Source organism: Erinaceus europaeus, chromosome 2 (genome assembly GCF_950295315.1).
Source record: "Erinaceus europaeus chromosome 2, mEriEur2.1, whole genome shotgun sequence".
In the NCBI taxonomy this organism is placed as follows: domain Eukaryota; kingdom Metazoa; phylum Chordata; class Mammalia; order Eulipotyphla; family Erinaceidae; genus Erinaceus; species Erinaceus europaeus.
The window spans coordinates 4,585,162-4,598,441 of record NC_080163.1 but is presented as its reverse complement, the minus strand read 5'-3'; the positions used below and the strand labels follow the sequence as shown (position 1 = coordinate 4,598,441).

General features: G+C 56.2%; 1 protein-coding gene across 6 annotated transcripts in view; it reads right to left on the bottom strand.

Moving 5' to 3' along the window:
- Nucleotides 1-13,280, bottom strand: part of MYH14 (myosin heavy chain 14) — a 94,564-nt gene that overhangs the window by 3,593 nt on the left and 77,691 nt on the right. For all 6 annotated transcript variants that reach the window (XM_060174736.1, XM_060174745.1, XM_060174749.1 and 3 more), the window contains 8 exons: nucleotides 10,977-11,189; nucleotides 9,141-9,353; nucleotides 7,431-7,592; nucleotides 7,168-7,296; nucleotides 5,800-5,888; nucleotides 5,593-5,716; nucleotides 2,002-2,210; nucleotides 748-856 (listed from right to left, as the gene is read on the bottom strand). In XM_060174736.1, coding sequence (XP_060030719.1) covers nucleotides 748-856; nucleotides 2,002-2,210; nucleotides 5,593-5,716; nucleotides 5,800-5,888; nucleotides 7,168-7,296; nucleotides 7,431-7,592; nucleotides 9,141-9,353; nucleotides 10,977-11,189 — 1,248 coding nt within the window. The remainder of the gene's footprint in view (nucleotides 1-747; nucleotides 857-2,001; nucleotides 2,211-5,592; nucleotides 5,717-5,799; nucleotides 5,889-7,167; nucleotides 7,297-7,430; nucleotides 7,593-9,140; nucleotides 9,354-10,976; nucleotides 11,190-13,280) is intronic.

Below are 13,280 nucleotides of genomic sequence, written 5' to 3'. Positions count from 1 at the left end.
GGAGGGAGCTAGGGAGAGACACCTGCAGACCTGCTTCACCACTCCTGAAACTTCCCTGCTACAGGTGGGGAGCGGGGGCTCGAACCTGGTTCCTTAACCAGGATAATGTGCAGTTAGCCAGGTGTACTACTGCCTGGCCCCTCTTTCTCTTTTTCCCCCTTTTGTTGCCCTTGTTTATTGTCGTTGTTATTATTGTTGTTGTTGTTGGATAGGACAGAGAGAAATGGAGAGAGGAGGGGAAGACAGAGAGGGGGAGAGAAAGACAGACACCTGCAGACCTGCTTCACCGCCTGTGAAGCGACTCCCCTGCAGGTGGGGAGCCAGGGCTCGAACCGGGATCCTTACACCGGTCCTTGGGCTTCGCGCCAGCTGCGCTTAACCCGCTGCGCCACTGCCCAGCTCCCCTCTTTATCTTTTTAAAGGGGTATTTATTTATTTATTAGTGAGAAAGAAGACAGAACCAAAGCATCCCTCTGGCATGTGCAGTGCTGGGACTGATCTGCTGGAGGATCCAGCGCTCTGTCCACTGCGCCCCCTCCTGGCCGGGATTCCAATCTTCGCAGGTCACAGTCTGCATGTGTCCCCAGCCCCAGCCACGGGTGTGTGTGTGTGTGTGTGTGTGTGTGTGTGTGTGTCTCCACTAGGTTCTACTTCAGGCCCCACCCTTGTGGTGACTACACAGCACCCTCCCCAGAGATGGCGAGAGTGTTCTTCCTGGGTCCGAGCCCCGCCCCCTCAGGTGCTCACCTGGTCACGGAGCTGGTCAGCCGCCCTCCTCTCTTCCTCCACCTGGAGCACCACCTCCTTGAGCCGCTTCTCAGCCCTGCGCACCAGCTTTCCGGACAGAATGCGCTCCCTGAGGGACACGGGCGGCAACACGTGAGGACAGGCGTCCCCGAGGCCCTGTCCTACAGCGGCCTTCCTGGGGGTGGGGTACTGGCCTCTGTTCTTGGTCCAGCCCTCTCTGCTCCACCCCCTCCAGCCCCAGCTCAGGACAGGCACTGCCCCCAGCCTCCTGTGTGTGTCCTGTCCTCTGCCCGTACTGCAGGGCCCCTGTTTCCAAAGTAAGTGTCACCAGCTTTCCACTGTGTGCTGCCCCGCACAACTGCATCTCCCACCTCTCAGGAACTGACCCACTGGCTACCCGGCCCCCGGTCAGGCTCCCTCCTCACCTCTTCCCTCTGCTCCCACCCCTCCATCCCCCAAATTCTCAGCACCTGGAATCCAGGGCCCTCTTTCCTGAACTCGCCCTGCCCCTGGTGCTAACTGCACTTGGATGTCCTGCTCTGCCTGGCCTCCCCTCTCCCTGGCCTGGAGGCTTCCTTCTCTACATGCCCTTTCTTGTTAAAAAATCCTTTTGTTTTATTTATTTATTCATTATTGGATAGAGACAGAGAAATTTAGAGGGAAGGGGGAGATAGAGAGGGAGAGAGACAGAGAGACACCTGCAGCCCTGTTTCACCACTTGTGAAGCTTTCCTCCTGCAGGTAGGGACCGGGGGTTTGAACCTGGGTCCTTGTGCACTGTGATGTGAGCGCTTGACCAGGTGTGCCACCACCTGGCCCCCTTCTCCACATGCCCTTTCTATATTTATTTACCAGAGTGCTGCTCAGCTCTGGCTGATGGTGGTGCTGGGACTGAACCTGGGACCTCAGAGCCTTAGGCAGGAGACAGCCTTTTGCAGAACCATTATGCTGTCTCCCCAGCATAATGTGTTCTCTCTCTCTAATAGAGACAGAGAAGCAGAGAGAGAGAGAGGGAGAGACACCACAGCACTGAAGCTTCCTTCAACGTGGCGGGGACCATGCTGAAACCTGAGTCAGCCAGGTGGCAAAGCTGTGAGCCGTCACCAGCCAGCCCGAGTGACTGCTGGGACCCCACGGCACAGGAAGCCAGCTACCATTTCTAGCCTGACACTTCTGAGCCATCCCCTCCAGGCGTCAGCCTCAGCGTGCTGGCGTCCTCATGGAGTGGGGTGGGCTGTGGCCCCACGCTGCCCACCTGCTCTCCTGCTCCAGCTGTTCCTCGGCCTGGGCCAGCCTGGACTCCAGGGCGGCGATGACCATCTTCTGGCGGGCTCGGACCCCGGCGTCCTCCTCCCCCAGCCGCCCCCGCAGCTCCTGGATCTGTCGCTCCAGCTGCTGCCGCCCGCTCTCGGCCTTGGCTGAGAAGCTGCGCTCCGCTGACAGCTCCGTGGTCAGGGACTCCACCTGGGGGGAGACAGAGGTGGCGTCAGGGGGCCTCAGGGCCAGGGCAGCACAGCCCACTCCCTGCTCGGTGCCCACGGATACTAGAAAGGAACTGGGCAGACAGCACCAGGGTTCCATAAAAGATTCTCCTGCCAGTTCGAGCCCCCGGCTCCCCACCTGCAGGGGAGTCGCTTCACAGGCGGTGAAGCAGGTCTGCAGGTGTCTGTCTTTCTCTCCCCCTCTGTCTCCCCCTCCTCTCTCCATTTCTCTCTGTCCTATCCAACAACAACGATATTAATAACCACAACAATGTTAAACAACAAGGGCAACAAAAAGGAAAATAAATAAATAAATAAATTTAAAAAAAAACTTAAAAAAAAAAAGGTTCAAATCCCAAAAAAAAAAAAAAAAAAAAAAAAAAATTCTCCTGCCTGAGGCTCTGAGGTCCCAGGTTCAACCCCCAGCACCACCATCAGAGCTGAGCAGAGCTGTGGTGTGTGTGTGTGTGTGTGTGTGTGTGTGTGTTTCTCATTAAGATAAAATAAAGAGGCTGGAGTAACAGCATAATAGTTATGCAATTAACTTAAAAAAATTTTTTTTTGCCTCCAGGGTTGTTGCTGGGAGTACCTGCACCATGAATCTACTGCTCCTGGAAGCCATTTTTCCCACTTTTGTTGCCCTTGTTGTTGCAGCCTTGTTGTGGTTATTATTGTTGTTGTTGACGTCATTTGTTGTTGGATAGGACAGAGAGAGATGGACAGAGGAGGGGAAGACAGAGGGGGGAGAGAAAGACAGACACCTGCAGAACTGTTTCACCGCTTGTGAAGCGATTCCCCTGCAGGTGGGGAGCTGGGGGCTCAAAATGGGATTATTACGCCGGTCCTTGCACTTGGCGTCACGAGCGCTTAACCCACTGCACTACCGCACGGCCTCACTTTTTAAAATTTTTATTTATTTTTAAATTTGCTTTTCCCTCCTTTTGTTGCCCTTGTTTTAATGCTGTTATTATTATTATTATTATGTAGTTATTATTGTTGTTGTTATTGATGCCATCATGGTTGGATAGGACAGAGAGAAATGGAGAGAGGAGGGGAAGACAGAGAGGAGGAGAGAAAGACAGACACCTGCAGACCTGCTTCACCGTCTGTGAAGCGACTCCCCTGCAGGTGGGGAGCCGGGGGCTCGAACCGGGATTCTTCTGCAGGTCCCTGCGCTTTGCGCCACCTGCGCTTAACCCACTGTGCTACCACCCAACTCCCCTTCTATCTCATTCTTTATCAGCACACCAGGCCAACTGTTTCAGACACCAGAGCCAAAAGGAGGGGGAATGGGAGGGAAGGAAAGACAGACACCACCACACTGCAGCTTTCTGCTGGCGGAGGGGGTGGGCTGAACCTGGGTCGAGCGCACTACACAGGTGAGCTGAGCCAAGCAGCTCAAGCTTCAGCTATTTTAATCAAAGATGCAGCTCTGAATCCCACCTCTGACTGTGAACAAGTCTGTTCCGGAGGTTCTCACATTTTGGTCTGCATCAGAATCACCTGGGACTGCGTGAAAGCAATTCAAACCCAGCTCCCCCCACCCCTACTTTGTGCCAGCATTTCCCTAGGGGGTGCGGGCTGGGTTCCTTGCAGTGGAGTTTTCAACCAGCATCTGCGGGGTGGGGGCCGCTATAAGCTTTCTGTGGGCCCCTTCTGATACATACGCCCCTGGGGGAAAGAGCCCTGACCACACAGCCCGGACCACACTCCCGTTTACTGAAGCCTCTAGCAAGCCTGGCCCGGCGCTGGGGACCTGGAAGTGAGTCAGAACCCTCTGAATCATCCTCACAGGAACTTGGCAACGTGGCGGCGATTAACAACTGCCCCCCCTCAGCCCTCGCAACTTCGGTTAATTGTGAAGTGGTTGCTCAGAAAGTCCAAAGGTGACCCCTAGTGTTCCTAAGAGGCCAGCATCCAAGGGAGTCGGGCGGTAGCGCAGCAGGTTAAGCGCACTTGCTTCCCAGGCGGTGAAGCAGGTCTGCAGGTGTCTATCTTTCCCTCTCTCTGTCTTCCCCTCCTCTCTCCATTTCTCTCTGTCCTATCCAACAATGACGACAACAATAACTATAACAATAAAAAAAACAACAAGGGCAACAAAAGGGAAAATAAAGAAATAAATTTTAAAAAAAGAGACCAGCACCCGGTCACCCCCTCCCAGGTCAGGAAACGCAGCTCCTGGACCCATTTCACGAACCCAACTGCTATGCCCCTGTCTCTTCCCCCAAATACTAGACTTTGGGGGTGGGGGCGATTTTTCTCATTCGCTTTTGGAGTCCTGAAGGTCCTAAAGTGTGCACCAGACCCCGAGGGCCTCCCCGGGGCTACAGGATGAAAACCTGTCTGTGGGTTTCGGCGCCTTTGTGGCCTTTGAACCCAGCTGTGACTGTCTTCTTTGCATCTCCGACTGCTCCCTGGGGGGCGGTAGGAGCCTCACTGGATGATTGCTAAGTGCTCTTGACTCGGCCACGCCAGCTGGCTTTCTTATTTTCATTTTTTTTCTCTTTTCTTTTCTCTCTCTCTTTTTTTTTTTTTACCTCCAGGGTTATCTCTGGGGCTCGGTACCTGCACTATGAATCCACTGCTCCTGGAGACCATTTTTCCCCCTTTTGTTGCCCTTGTTGTTTATCATTGTTGTTGGATAGGACAGAGAGAAATGGAGAGAGGAGGGGGAGACCAAGAGGGGTAGACAAAGACAGACACCTGCAGACCTGCTTTACTGCCTGTGAAGCGACTCCCCTGCAGGCGGGGAGCCGGGGCTCGAACCAGGATCCTTACTCCAGTCCTTGCGCTTTGCGCCATGTGCGCTTAACCCTCTGAACTACCACCCGGCTCCCTAGCCCCCATCCCCTTACCTTTTCTATTGGACAGAACAGAGAGAGAAATTGAGAGGGGAGGAGAAGATGGACAGAGAAAAACATCTGCAGACCTGCTTCACTGCTTGTGAGGTGATGCAGATGGGGAGCGGGGGGCCTCTAACCAGGATCCTTGCATGGGTCCTTGCACTTCGTACTACGTGTGCTTAATCTGGTGCACCACTGCCGGGCCCCCTTCTTTTTCTTTCCTTCCATCCTTCCTCCCTCCTCTTTTTTTTTTTTTCCTTTTTCAATAGAGACAGAGAGTGAAAAAGACCACAGCACTAAAGCTCCCTCCAGAGTGAACCTGGGTCATAGCACATAGCCAGGCAGCACGCTCTTCAAGTGAGCTTACTTTGCAGGCCGTGTGCCACATGCCCTTCGGCAGTGGAAGCTGTGTCCCCTGTGAGTGGGCTCCTTGCAGTGGGACGCGGAGGTGGGACCGACACACTGGAGCCAGGCCTGCTGGGGGTGGCTGCGGGCAGCCGGGTGGGGGTCGTGCCGGCTCACCTGCAGGACCAGCTTGCGGTAGCGATCCTGGAGCAGCTCCGAGTTGCTCTGCTCCTCCTCCAGCTCCTCCTCCATCTGTCCCAGGCGCCCCTCCAGCTGGCGCTTCTCCTCCAGGATGGCCGCCCTGGGGAAAGGAGCAGGGGAGGTGAGAGCAGATGCCAGGGGGGCGCCCCACCCCCAGCCACCGGGACCTGGCACGGAGCTCACTTGCTGAGGCTGCCGTTGGCTACCTCGTCCGCCATCTCATCCCGCTCCTGCAGGGCCTGGCGCCGAGCACGGTCAGAGGCGGCCAGCTCCTGGGGGGACAGAAAGAAAGTGGTTGGCGGGCGGGGGGGGGGCAGGCTAGTGTGACGCCAGCCTCGAGGTCCTCATACCTCCCGACTCTGGGGACACACAGGGCCTGGGGGAACTGTGGAGAGACCCCCCCCCCCCCGCCACTCACACACAGCAGTGCCCAGGCACTGGACCCTCCAGCTTGTGTCCTGAGCCCTGACTACACCCACCGCTCACTTGCTGCCCAGGCCCCTCAGTACCGCCCGGCTTCCTCCGACTCTGCTCATCCAAGTTCTCCAAACACTGTGCCAGATCCCCCATGCCTCCCTCTTCCTTTGCCTCCTCACCACACAATGTTGCCTCATGCTCCACCTCGCTCTCTCTTCTGAGTCCCAGCTCAGGCCTCATCCTGTCTCCCCAGCCTCCAGACACCCCCTTCCACCTTCCAGTCCACCCTGCTCAAGGTCCGCGTTGACTGCACTCGCACTGGCTTGAAGCCACCCAGGACTTCCAGGCCTGAGGTCCCCAGTTTGATCCCTGGCACTGCAGGTTACTAGAGTGCTGCTCTGGTTTCTCTCTCTTTTATTCTCTGTGCCTCGTGGGAATCTCTGTAGTATATAATAAAATACATCTAGAAAGAAGAAAAAAACCGAGGATGCCCTAGTGCCCCACAAGACCTGCATTACTGAATGCTGACAGCCCAAGAGGTCCCACAGCCTCCCACCAACCAGCTCCACACAACCAGCCTACACTACGCCTCAGCCACCCACTCCTACCCAGGAGGGGTCCACTCAACCCCTCCACCCACCCACCCTGCCCCAGGGCCCACCACCTAGTTTCCCTCAGGTCCCGCCCACCCAGACGCTAACACCCGCCCACCATCCCCAGGCCACTCCCACCCAGCCTCTCTAGGCCCCTTTTCCCCAGCCCAATCTTTCCCTTGGCTCCGCCCATGCAACCTCCCAAGATCCCGCCCACTTTCCCCAGGCCCCGCTCACCCAGCCTCTTCAGGCCCCGCCCAGCTCTCCTTCGTCCTGCGTACCCTCCACAGGCCCCGCCCACCCACCTTCCCGCGGCCCCGCCCACCCAGGCCCCGCCCACCCAGCCTCTTCAGGCCCCGCCCAGCTCTCCTTCGTCCTGCGTACCCTCCACAGGCCCCGCCCACCCACCTTCCCGCGGCCCCGCCCACCCAGCCTCTTCAGGCCCCGCCCAGCTCTCCTTCGTCCTGCGTACCCTCCACAGGCCCCGCCCACCCACTTTCCCGCGGCCCCGCCCACCCAGGCCCCGCCCATCCAGCCTCACCTCCTGCAGCCGCAGCACTTCAGCCTCCAGCCCTTTGAGGCGCTTCTCGTTCTCTTTGTTCTGGAGGAAGGTCTCCTCCCGGGCGGTGCGGGTCTCCTCCACCTCCCGCCACAGCTCCTTCATCTGAGCCTGGACGGGGCGGCCAGCGGCTCAGCGGGGTTCCTGGGGTGCAGCCCTCTCCGCGGCCCTGCACCCACCCCACCCAGCCCCCGTGTGCGGACAGGGAGACTGAGGCTGCTGCGGGCCCAGGAGGCTGGCCTCACCTGCATCTTGCGCAGCTGCTTCCCCGCCTCCTCCTTGCCCTGCCCGGCCGCCGCCGCCTGCGCCTTCAGCTCCTCCAGCTCGGCCTCCAGCTTCGTGCGCGCCGCCGCCGCCAGGGCGCGCTGCTTGCGCTCCTCGTCCCGCTCCACCTCCGCGTCCCTCAGCTGCGTGCGGGGCGGGCGCGAGAAGGGCGGGGGGCGCAGGGGGCTCAGGGCCCGGGCTCCCTCACGAGCGCCCCTCCACCCCATCCCCACTTCAGCCTCCTCTCTGCTCACACCTCTCCCCTCCAGCTCCCCCACATCTGTATTCTGCACGGACGGTGCTCCAGCTTCTCCTGGGCCCCAGGGACAAAGTCCTGGATACTCATCCACGTTGGGTCAGTGGGGCGCGGGGGGGCGTTAGGGAGAGCCGATAAATAAATGAAACCATCCAAAGGAACCCTCCCGCCTGGGGGGGGGGTGAAGCGGGTCTCTTTCCCTATCTCCCCTCCACCTCCTTTCTCAGTTCTCACTCTGTCCTATCAAATAAAATAGAAAGGAAAAAAAGGGGGGGATGTGAGAGGGCTGCCAGGAGCTGTGGATTCATGGTACTGAGCCCCAGCGATAACCCTGGAGGCAAAGAGAGAAGAGGAGAAAACCCAGCCTTGGGTCCCCTCTCTTTCCAGTCCCCTCCTTTCACTTCTGAGTCCAGTCCAGCACCTACTTCCGGTCTCTCAGAGGAGAGAACCCCATGGTGGGTGAATGGAGGAGTAAGGGGTGGACAGCAGGTGCACCAGAAGCAAGCACAGGGGTGGGTGGGAGCCTAAGACAGAGAAGGTTGCCTGGAAGAGGCAGCTGGAAGGAGGGAAGGTGGCTGCAGGTAGTGGTAGGTGGGTGGCTGAGTGGTGGCAGGTGTCGGCAGGTGGGGTGGGAGACGGGTGGAGGGGTGCTTTGGTGGACAGACTGTGTCTGGCTGGGTATGCGGGTGTGCCAGTGGGCTCAAGGGTTTTTGTGGGCTAGCTGGTGGGGTGGGCAGAGGATGACTAATTTTTAATTTTTTTTCTGGACTTTTAGTTATTTGCCTCCAGGGTTATTGCTGGTGCTCAGTGCCTGCACTACATACCCACTGCTCCTGGAGGCCATTTTTTCCATTTTGTAGCCCTTGTTATTATTGCTATTGTTGTTCTTGCACAGGACAGAGAGAAATCGAGAGAGGAGTAGAGAAAGACAGACACCTGCAGACCTGCTTTACCGCCTGTGGAGCGACTTCCCTGCAGGTGGGGAACTAGGGGGCTTGAACTGGGATCCTTACGCTGGTCCTTGCGCTTTGTGCCACATGTGCTTAACCTGCTGCACTACCGCCCGGTTCCCCTTTTTTTTTACTTGATAGGACAGAGAAATTGAGATGGAGAGGAGAGACAGAGAGAGAGAAAGAGAGACATAGGCAGCACTGCTTCACTGTGTGTGAAGCTTCTGCTGTCGAGTGGGAACCAGAGGCTTGAACATGGTGGGTAACACGTGCGCTCTACCAGGCACACCACCACCCAGTCCTATGATTATCTCTCACATAGATATAGAGAGACCAGAGCACTGCTCAGTTCTGGCATAAGTTGGTGCCGGGGATTGAACCTGCGGCCTCCAGAGCCTGGGGTGTGCAAGCTGGTGCTCTAACAGGCTGAGCTGGCTCCCTGACCCTAGGGGGATGGCTCGGCGGGAGAGTGAAGGAGCTCCAACCTGCTTGGCCAGCTGCCGCCGCCTCTCCTCACCGGCCTCGTCTCGGCCCTGCAGGTCCCGCTCGTGCTGGGCCTTCAGCGCCTGCACCGTCACCTCCAGGCGCAGCTTGGCATCCTCGGCGGCTGTCAGCTCGTCCTCCAGCTCCGTCACCTGTGTCCGCAGGTCACTGGCCGTTTGCTCGGCCACCCGGCGGGCTCGCTCCAGCTCATGCACCTGGTGGGGGTGGGGGTGGGGGAGGCGGGGACAGTGTCAGACACCTGGTCCGCAACGGTGGGGAGGCCAGGGTCTAGATCTGTTCTGTTTTGTTCATTCCCGTGGACTGGGCACCTGCTGGGTCTGTGAATCATCCTAAACCATTTTTCTGTCCTTCTTTTCTCCCTTCCTCCCTTCCTTTCCTCTTGACAGAGCCCTGCTCAGCCCTAGCTTGTGGTGGTGCGGGGCATTGAACCGGGGACCCCAGAGCTTCAGGCAGGAGAATCTGTTGTGCAGAGCACTGTGCTAGCTTCCTGAACGTCTACCACACACTGCATTAATAACTTTGACATCATAATGCCTTGCTTTATTATTGTTGTTGTTATTAGTAGTAGCAGCGGCAGCCGTGGGACCTTGCGCACGTGTAATTGCATCCCTCTTGGGGCTGCATTTCTTTCACTTTATTTCACACAGTGACAGAGAGAGCGAGGTAGAGGCAGAGAGAGAAGAGAGACACCACATCATGGGTCCACCATCCATGGAGTGTCTCCTGGTGCTGCCCATGTGCTTCCATGTGGTCCTGGGACTTGAGCCCAGGGCTTAACATGTGGTAAGGGCCAAGCTTTACTAGGTGAACTCTCTCCTGGCCCCCATTCTATTTTTTTTATCTTTATTTACTTGATAGAGACTGCCAGAAATCGAGAGGGAAAGGGGAGATCAAGAGGGAGAGAGACAGAGAGACCTCTGCAGCACTGCTTCACCACTTGCAAAGTCTTCCCCCTGCAGGTGGGGACCGGGACTCGAACCTGGGTCTTTGTGCATTGTAATGTGTGCACTCAACCAGGTGTGCCAACACCTGGCCCCAAAATAGTGTTGCATTGCGTTGGCCAGGAATCGAACTGGGGTCAACTACCATTCTTTTTTTTTTTTTTTTTGCCTCCAGGGTTATTGCTGGGGCTCGATGCCTGCACTGCGAATCTACTGCTCCTGGAGGCCATTTTTTCCCTTTTGTTGCCCTTCCTTGTTGTTTATCAGTGTTGTTGTTACTATTATTGTTGTCATCATTGTTGGATAGGACAGACAGAACTGGAGAGAGGAGGGGGAGAGAAAGACAGACACCTGCAGACCTGCTTCACCGCCTGTGAAGCGACTCCCCTGCAGGTGGGGAGCCAGAGGCTTGAACCGGGATCCTTACGCCGGTCCTTGTGCTTTGTGCCACATGCGCTTAACTGGCTGCACTACCGCCCAGCCTCCTACTATTCTATTTTTTAATGTTATTACCTACAGACAGAGAGAAATTGAGGGGAGGGAAAGAGAGAGAGAGAGACGGAGAGAAAGAGACCCATAGCCCTGCTTCACCACCTGTGAAGCTTTCCCCCTGCAGGTGGGGACCAGGGGCTTGAACACGGGTCCCTGTGTACTGTAATGCATGTGCTCAACCCAGTGCCTAGCACCAGGTCCTGGGGTAGAGGGTTCTCCTTTGTCCTGTGCCTGCAAGGACCCACAAGCTGCTCGCCTGGCCTGCTCTCCTCTCCCTGTAACCCAGACAGACAGACGGCTCCGCCCCCGTCTCCCCCTCCCCCTGCGGCTGCTGGAACTGGGGGGTGCGGGGCGGTGTAGGGGGTGTGGGGAGGCCCCGCTCACGCTCTTGCCCACGTCGTCTTTGCTGCTCAGCACGGCCTCCAGCTCGGCCCGCAGCGCCCGGTTCTGCCGCTCCAGCTCCTCCCGGGCCTCCTGCTCCTCCTCCAGGGCGCGGCTCAGCGACAGGGTCCGCGCCTCCCGCTCCCGGCCCTCCGCCTCCACGCGCTCCCGCTCTTCCACAGCCCGCAGCACGGCCGCCTTCTCCTCTGCCAGGAGCTTGGGGTTGAGGGAGACAGACGGGGTGGGGGTCACAGGTTAGCCGCGAGGGCTGTGCCAGGGGGTGGGGGAGACGGAACAGCCAGAGACACAGAGGTATGAGAGGAGGAGACAACGGAGTCCCAAACAGGTTCATCTCTCTCTCTCTCTCTCTCTCTCTCTATTCCCTTTTGTTGCCCTTGTTTTTTATTATTATTGTTGTTATTGATGTCGTGGTTGTTAGATAGGAGAGAAATGGAGACAGGAGGGGAAGGCAGAGAGGGGGAGAGAAAGACAGACACCTGCAGACCTGCTGCACCGCCTGTGAAGCGACTCCCCTGCAGGTGGGGAGCCGGGACTTGAACCTGGATCTTTAAGCAGGTCCTTGCGCTTTGCGCCACCTGCGCTTAACCCGCTGCCCTACCGCCAGACTCCCCGGTTCATATCTTAGGGCTCAAACTGATCAGCCCCTCTCAAGAGCAGATTTTTTTTTTTAAACCAGAGCACTGTTTACCTCTGGTTGTGGGGGGATTGAACCTGGGACTTGGGAGCCTCAGACATAAAAGTATCTTGGCATAACCATTATGCTATCTACTCCCGCCCCCAATCTTTTTTTTTTTCAGCGTACATCATCACCTTTTGCTTACTCCTAAAACACTGTCACTGATATTCAAACATGCCAACAAACAAACAAACAAAAACCAGACTCACAATCAAGAGCAAAACCAGTCCACTTAACAGACCCGCGGGTGACCTAGCTGTTTGGATTATCACAGGAGGGTGTTAGCTGCGGGGAGTTGGTCCCAGGACAGGATGGGTATGGGAGGGGGTGTTGAAGAGAAGGATTCAGAGCTACCAGAGAGAAGCAGCTAGAAACACAGTATAAAGTGTCAAAGCATCACCCGCTGAAACAGGTCGAGGAGTAGACACAACTGGGAGAGGTGGTGAACTGGGAAAGGGTTGGTAGAAATGATCTCAGTACAACAAAGAAAGAGGGTTAAACACTGTTGGGCAGTACTCCGGCTCCCCTCTGCTCCCCTCTGCTTAATGCTGTGGTCTATTTACATAATCACTGCTTACCTGAGACCCACCCCGCCTGCAGGGCACTGGTTTAATCTCCCTGGGTCCAGCTCCTTTCCACTCCGCCCCCTCTCCTAGTCAATCCCTGTTTTCCACCATTCATTCCCCACTGGTTCGTGCTTTTCCTTCTCCCCACCCCCTATCCTACGTACATCCTCTTTGGACCTGACACTTCTGCCTCAGGAGATATGTAAGGACAGGATTGAGATTAGATTAGCTTGGCTTGCACTGCATTCCTCATCAATCAAGATTGAACTGCGTCCCACTCAGCCATGAGTCCCTGGTCATCTCTCTCCAGCCCGTGAAGCTAGACCGGCAAAACATCAACAACAAACAACAACAACACACAGGCAGGACTGGGAGACCATGTGAAAGTACTAGACAGTCAAACATACTTGTATTTGGAGTCCCAGAAGAAAAGTCAAGAAAAAGGAGAGGAATTATCTGTAGTCACAGAGCACAGGCACAGCAGTGAAGTCTACGAGACACTGATTGACTAGCACCCGTGAGCGAGCTTAGCTAGGCTGCAGGATGCACGAGCTCAATGTCAATAGGTGAACCTTGATTTTAGTTAGTATTAATATTATTATTATTTGTTCCCTTTTGTTGCCCTTGTTATTTTTTCATTGTTGTAGTTATTGTTGTTACTGGTGTCGTCGTTGTTGGATAGGACAGAGAGAAATGGAATGAGGAAGGGGACCAGGTGGTGGTGCACCTAGTTAAGTGCACATATTACAGTGCATAAGGACCTGGGTTCAAGCCCCTGGTCCCCACCTGCAGGGGGAAAGCTTTACGAATGGTGAAGCAGGGCTGCAGGTATCTCTCTGTCTCTCTCCCTCTCTCCCTCCCCACCCCTCTCAATTTCTCTCTGTCTCTATCCAATAATCAAAAATAAAAAAATAAAGTAATAAAAATTTCATTAAAAAAAAAAAGAAATGGAGAGAGGAGGGGAAGACAGAAAGGAGGAGAAAAAGATAGATACCTGCAGACCTGCTTCACTGCTTGTGAAGTGACTTCCCTGCAGGTGGGGAG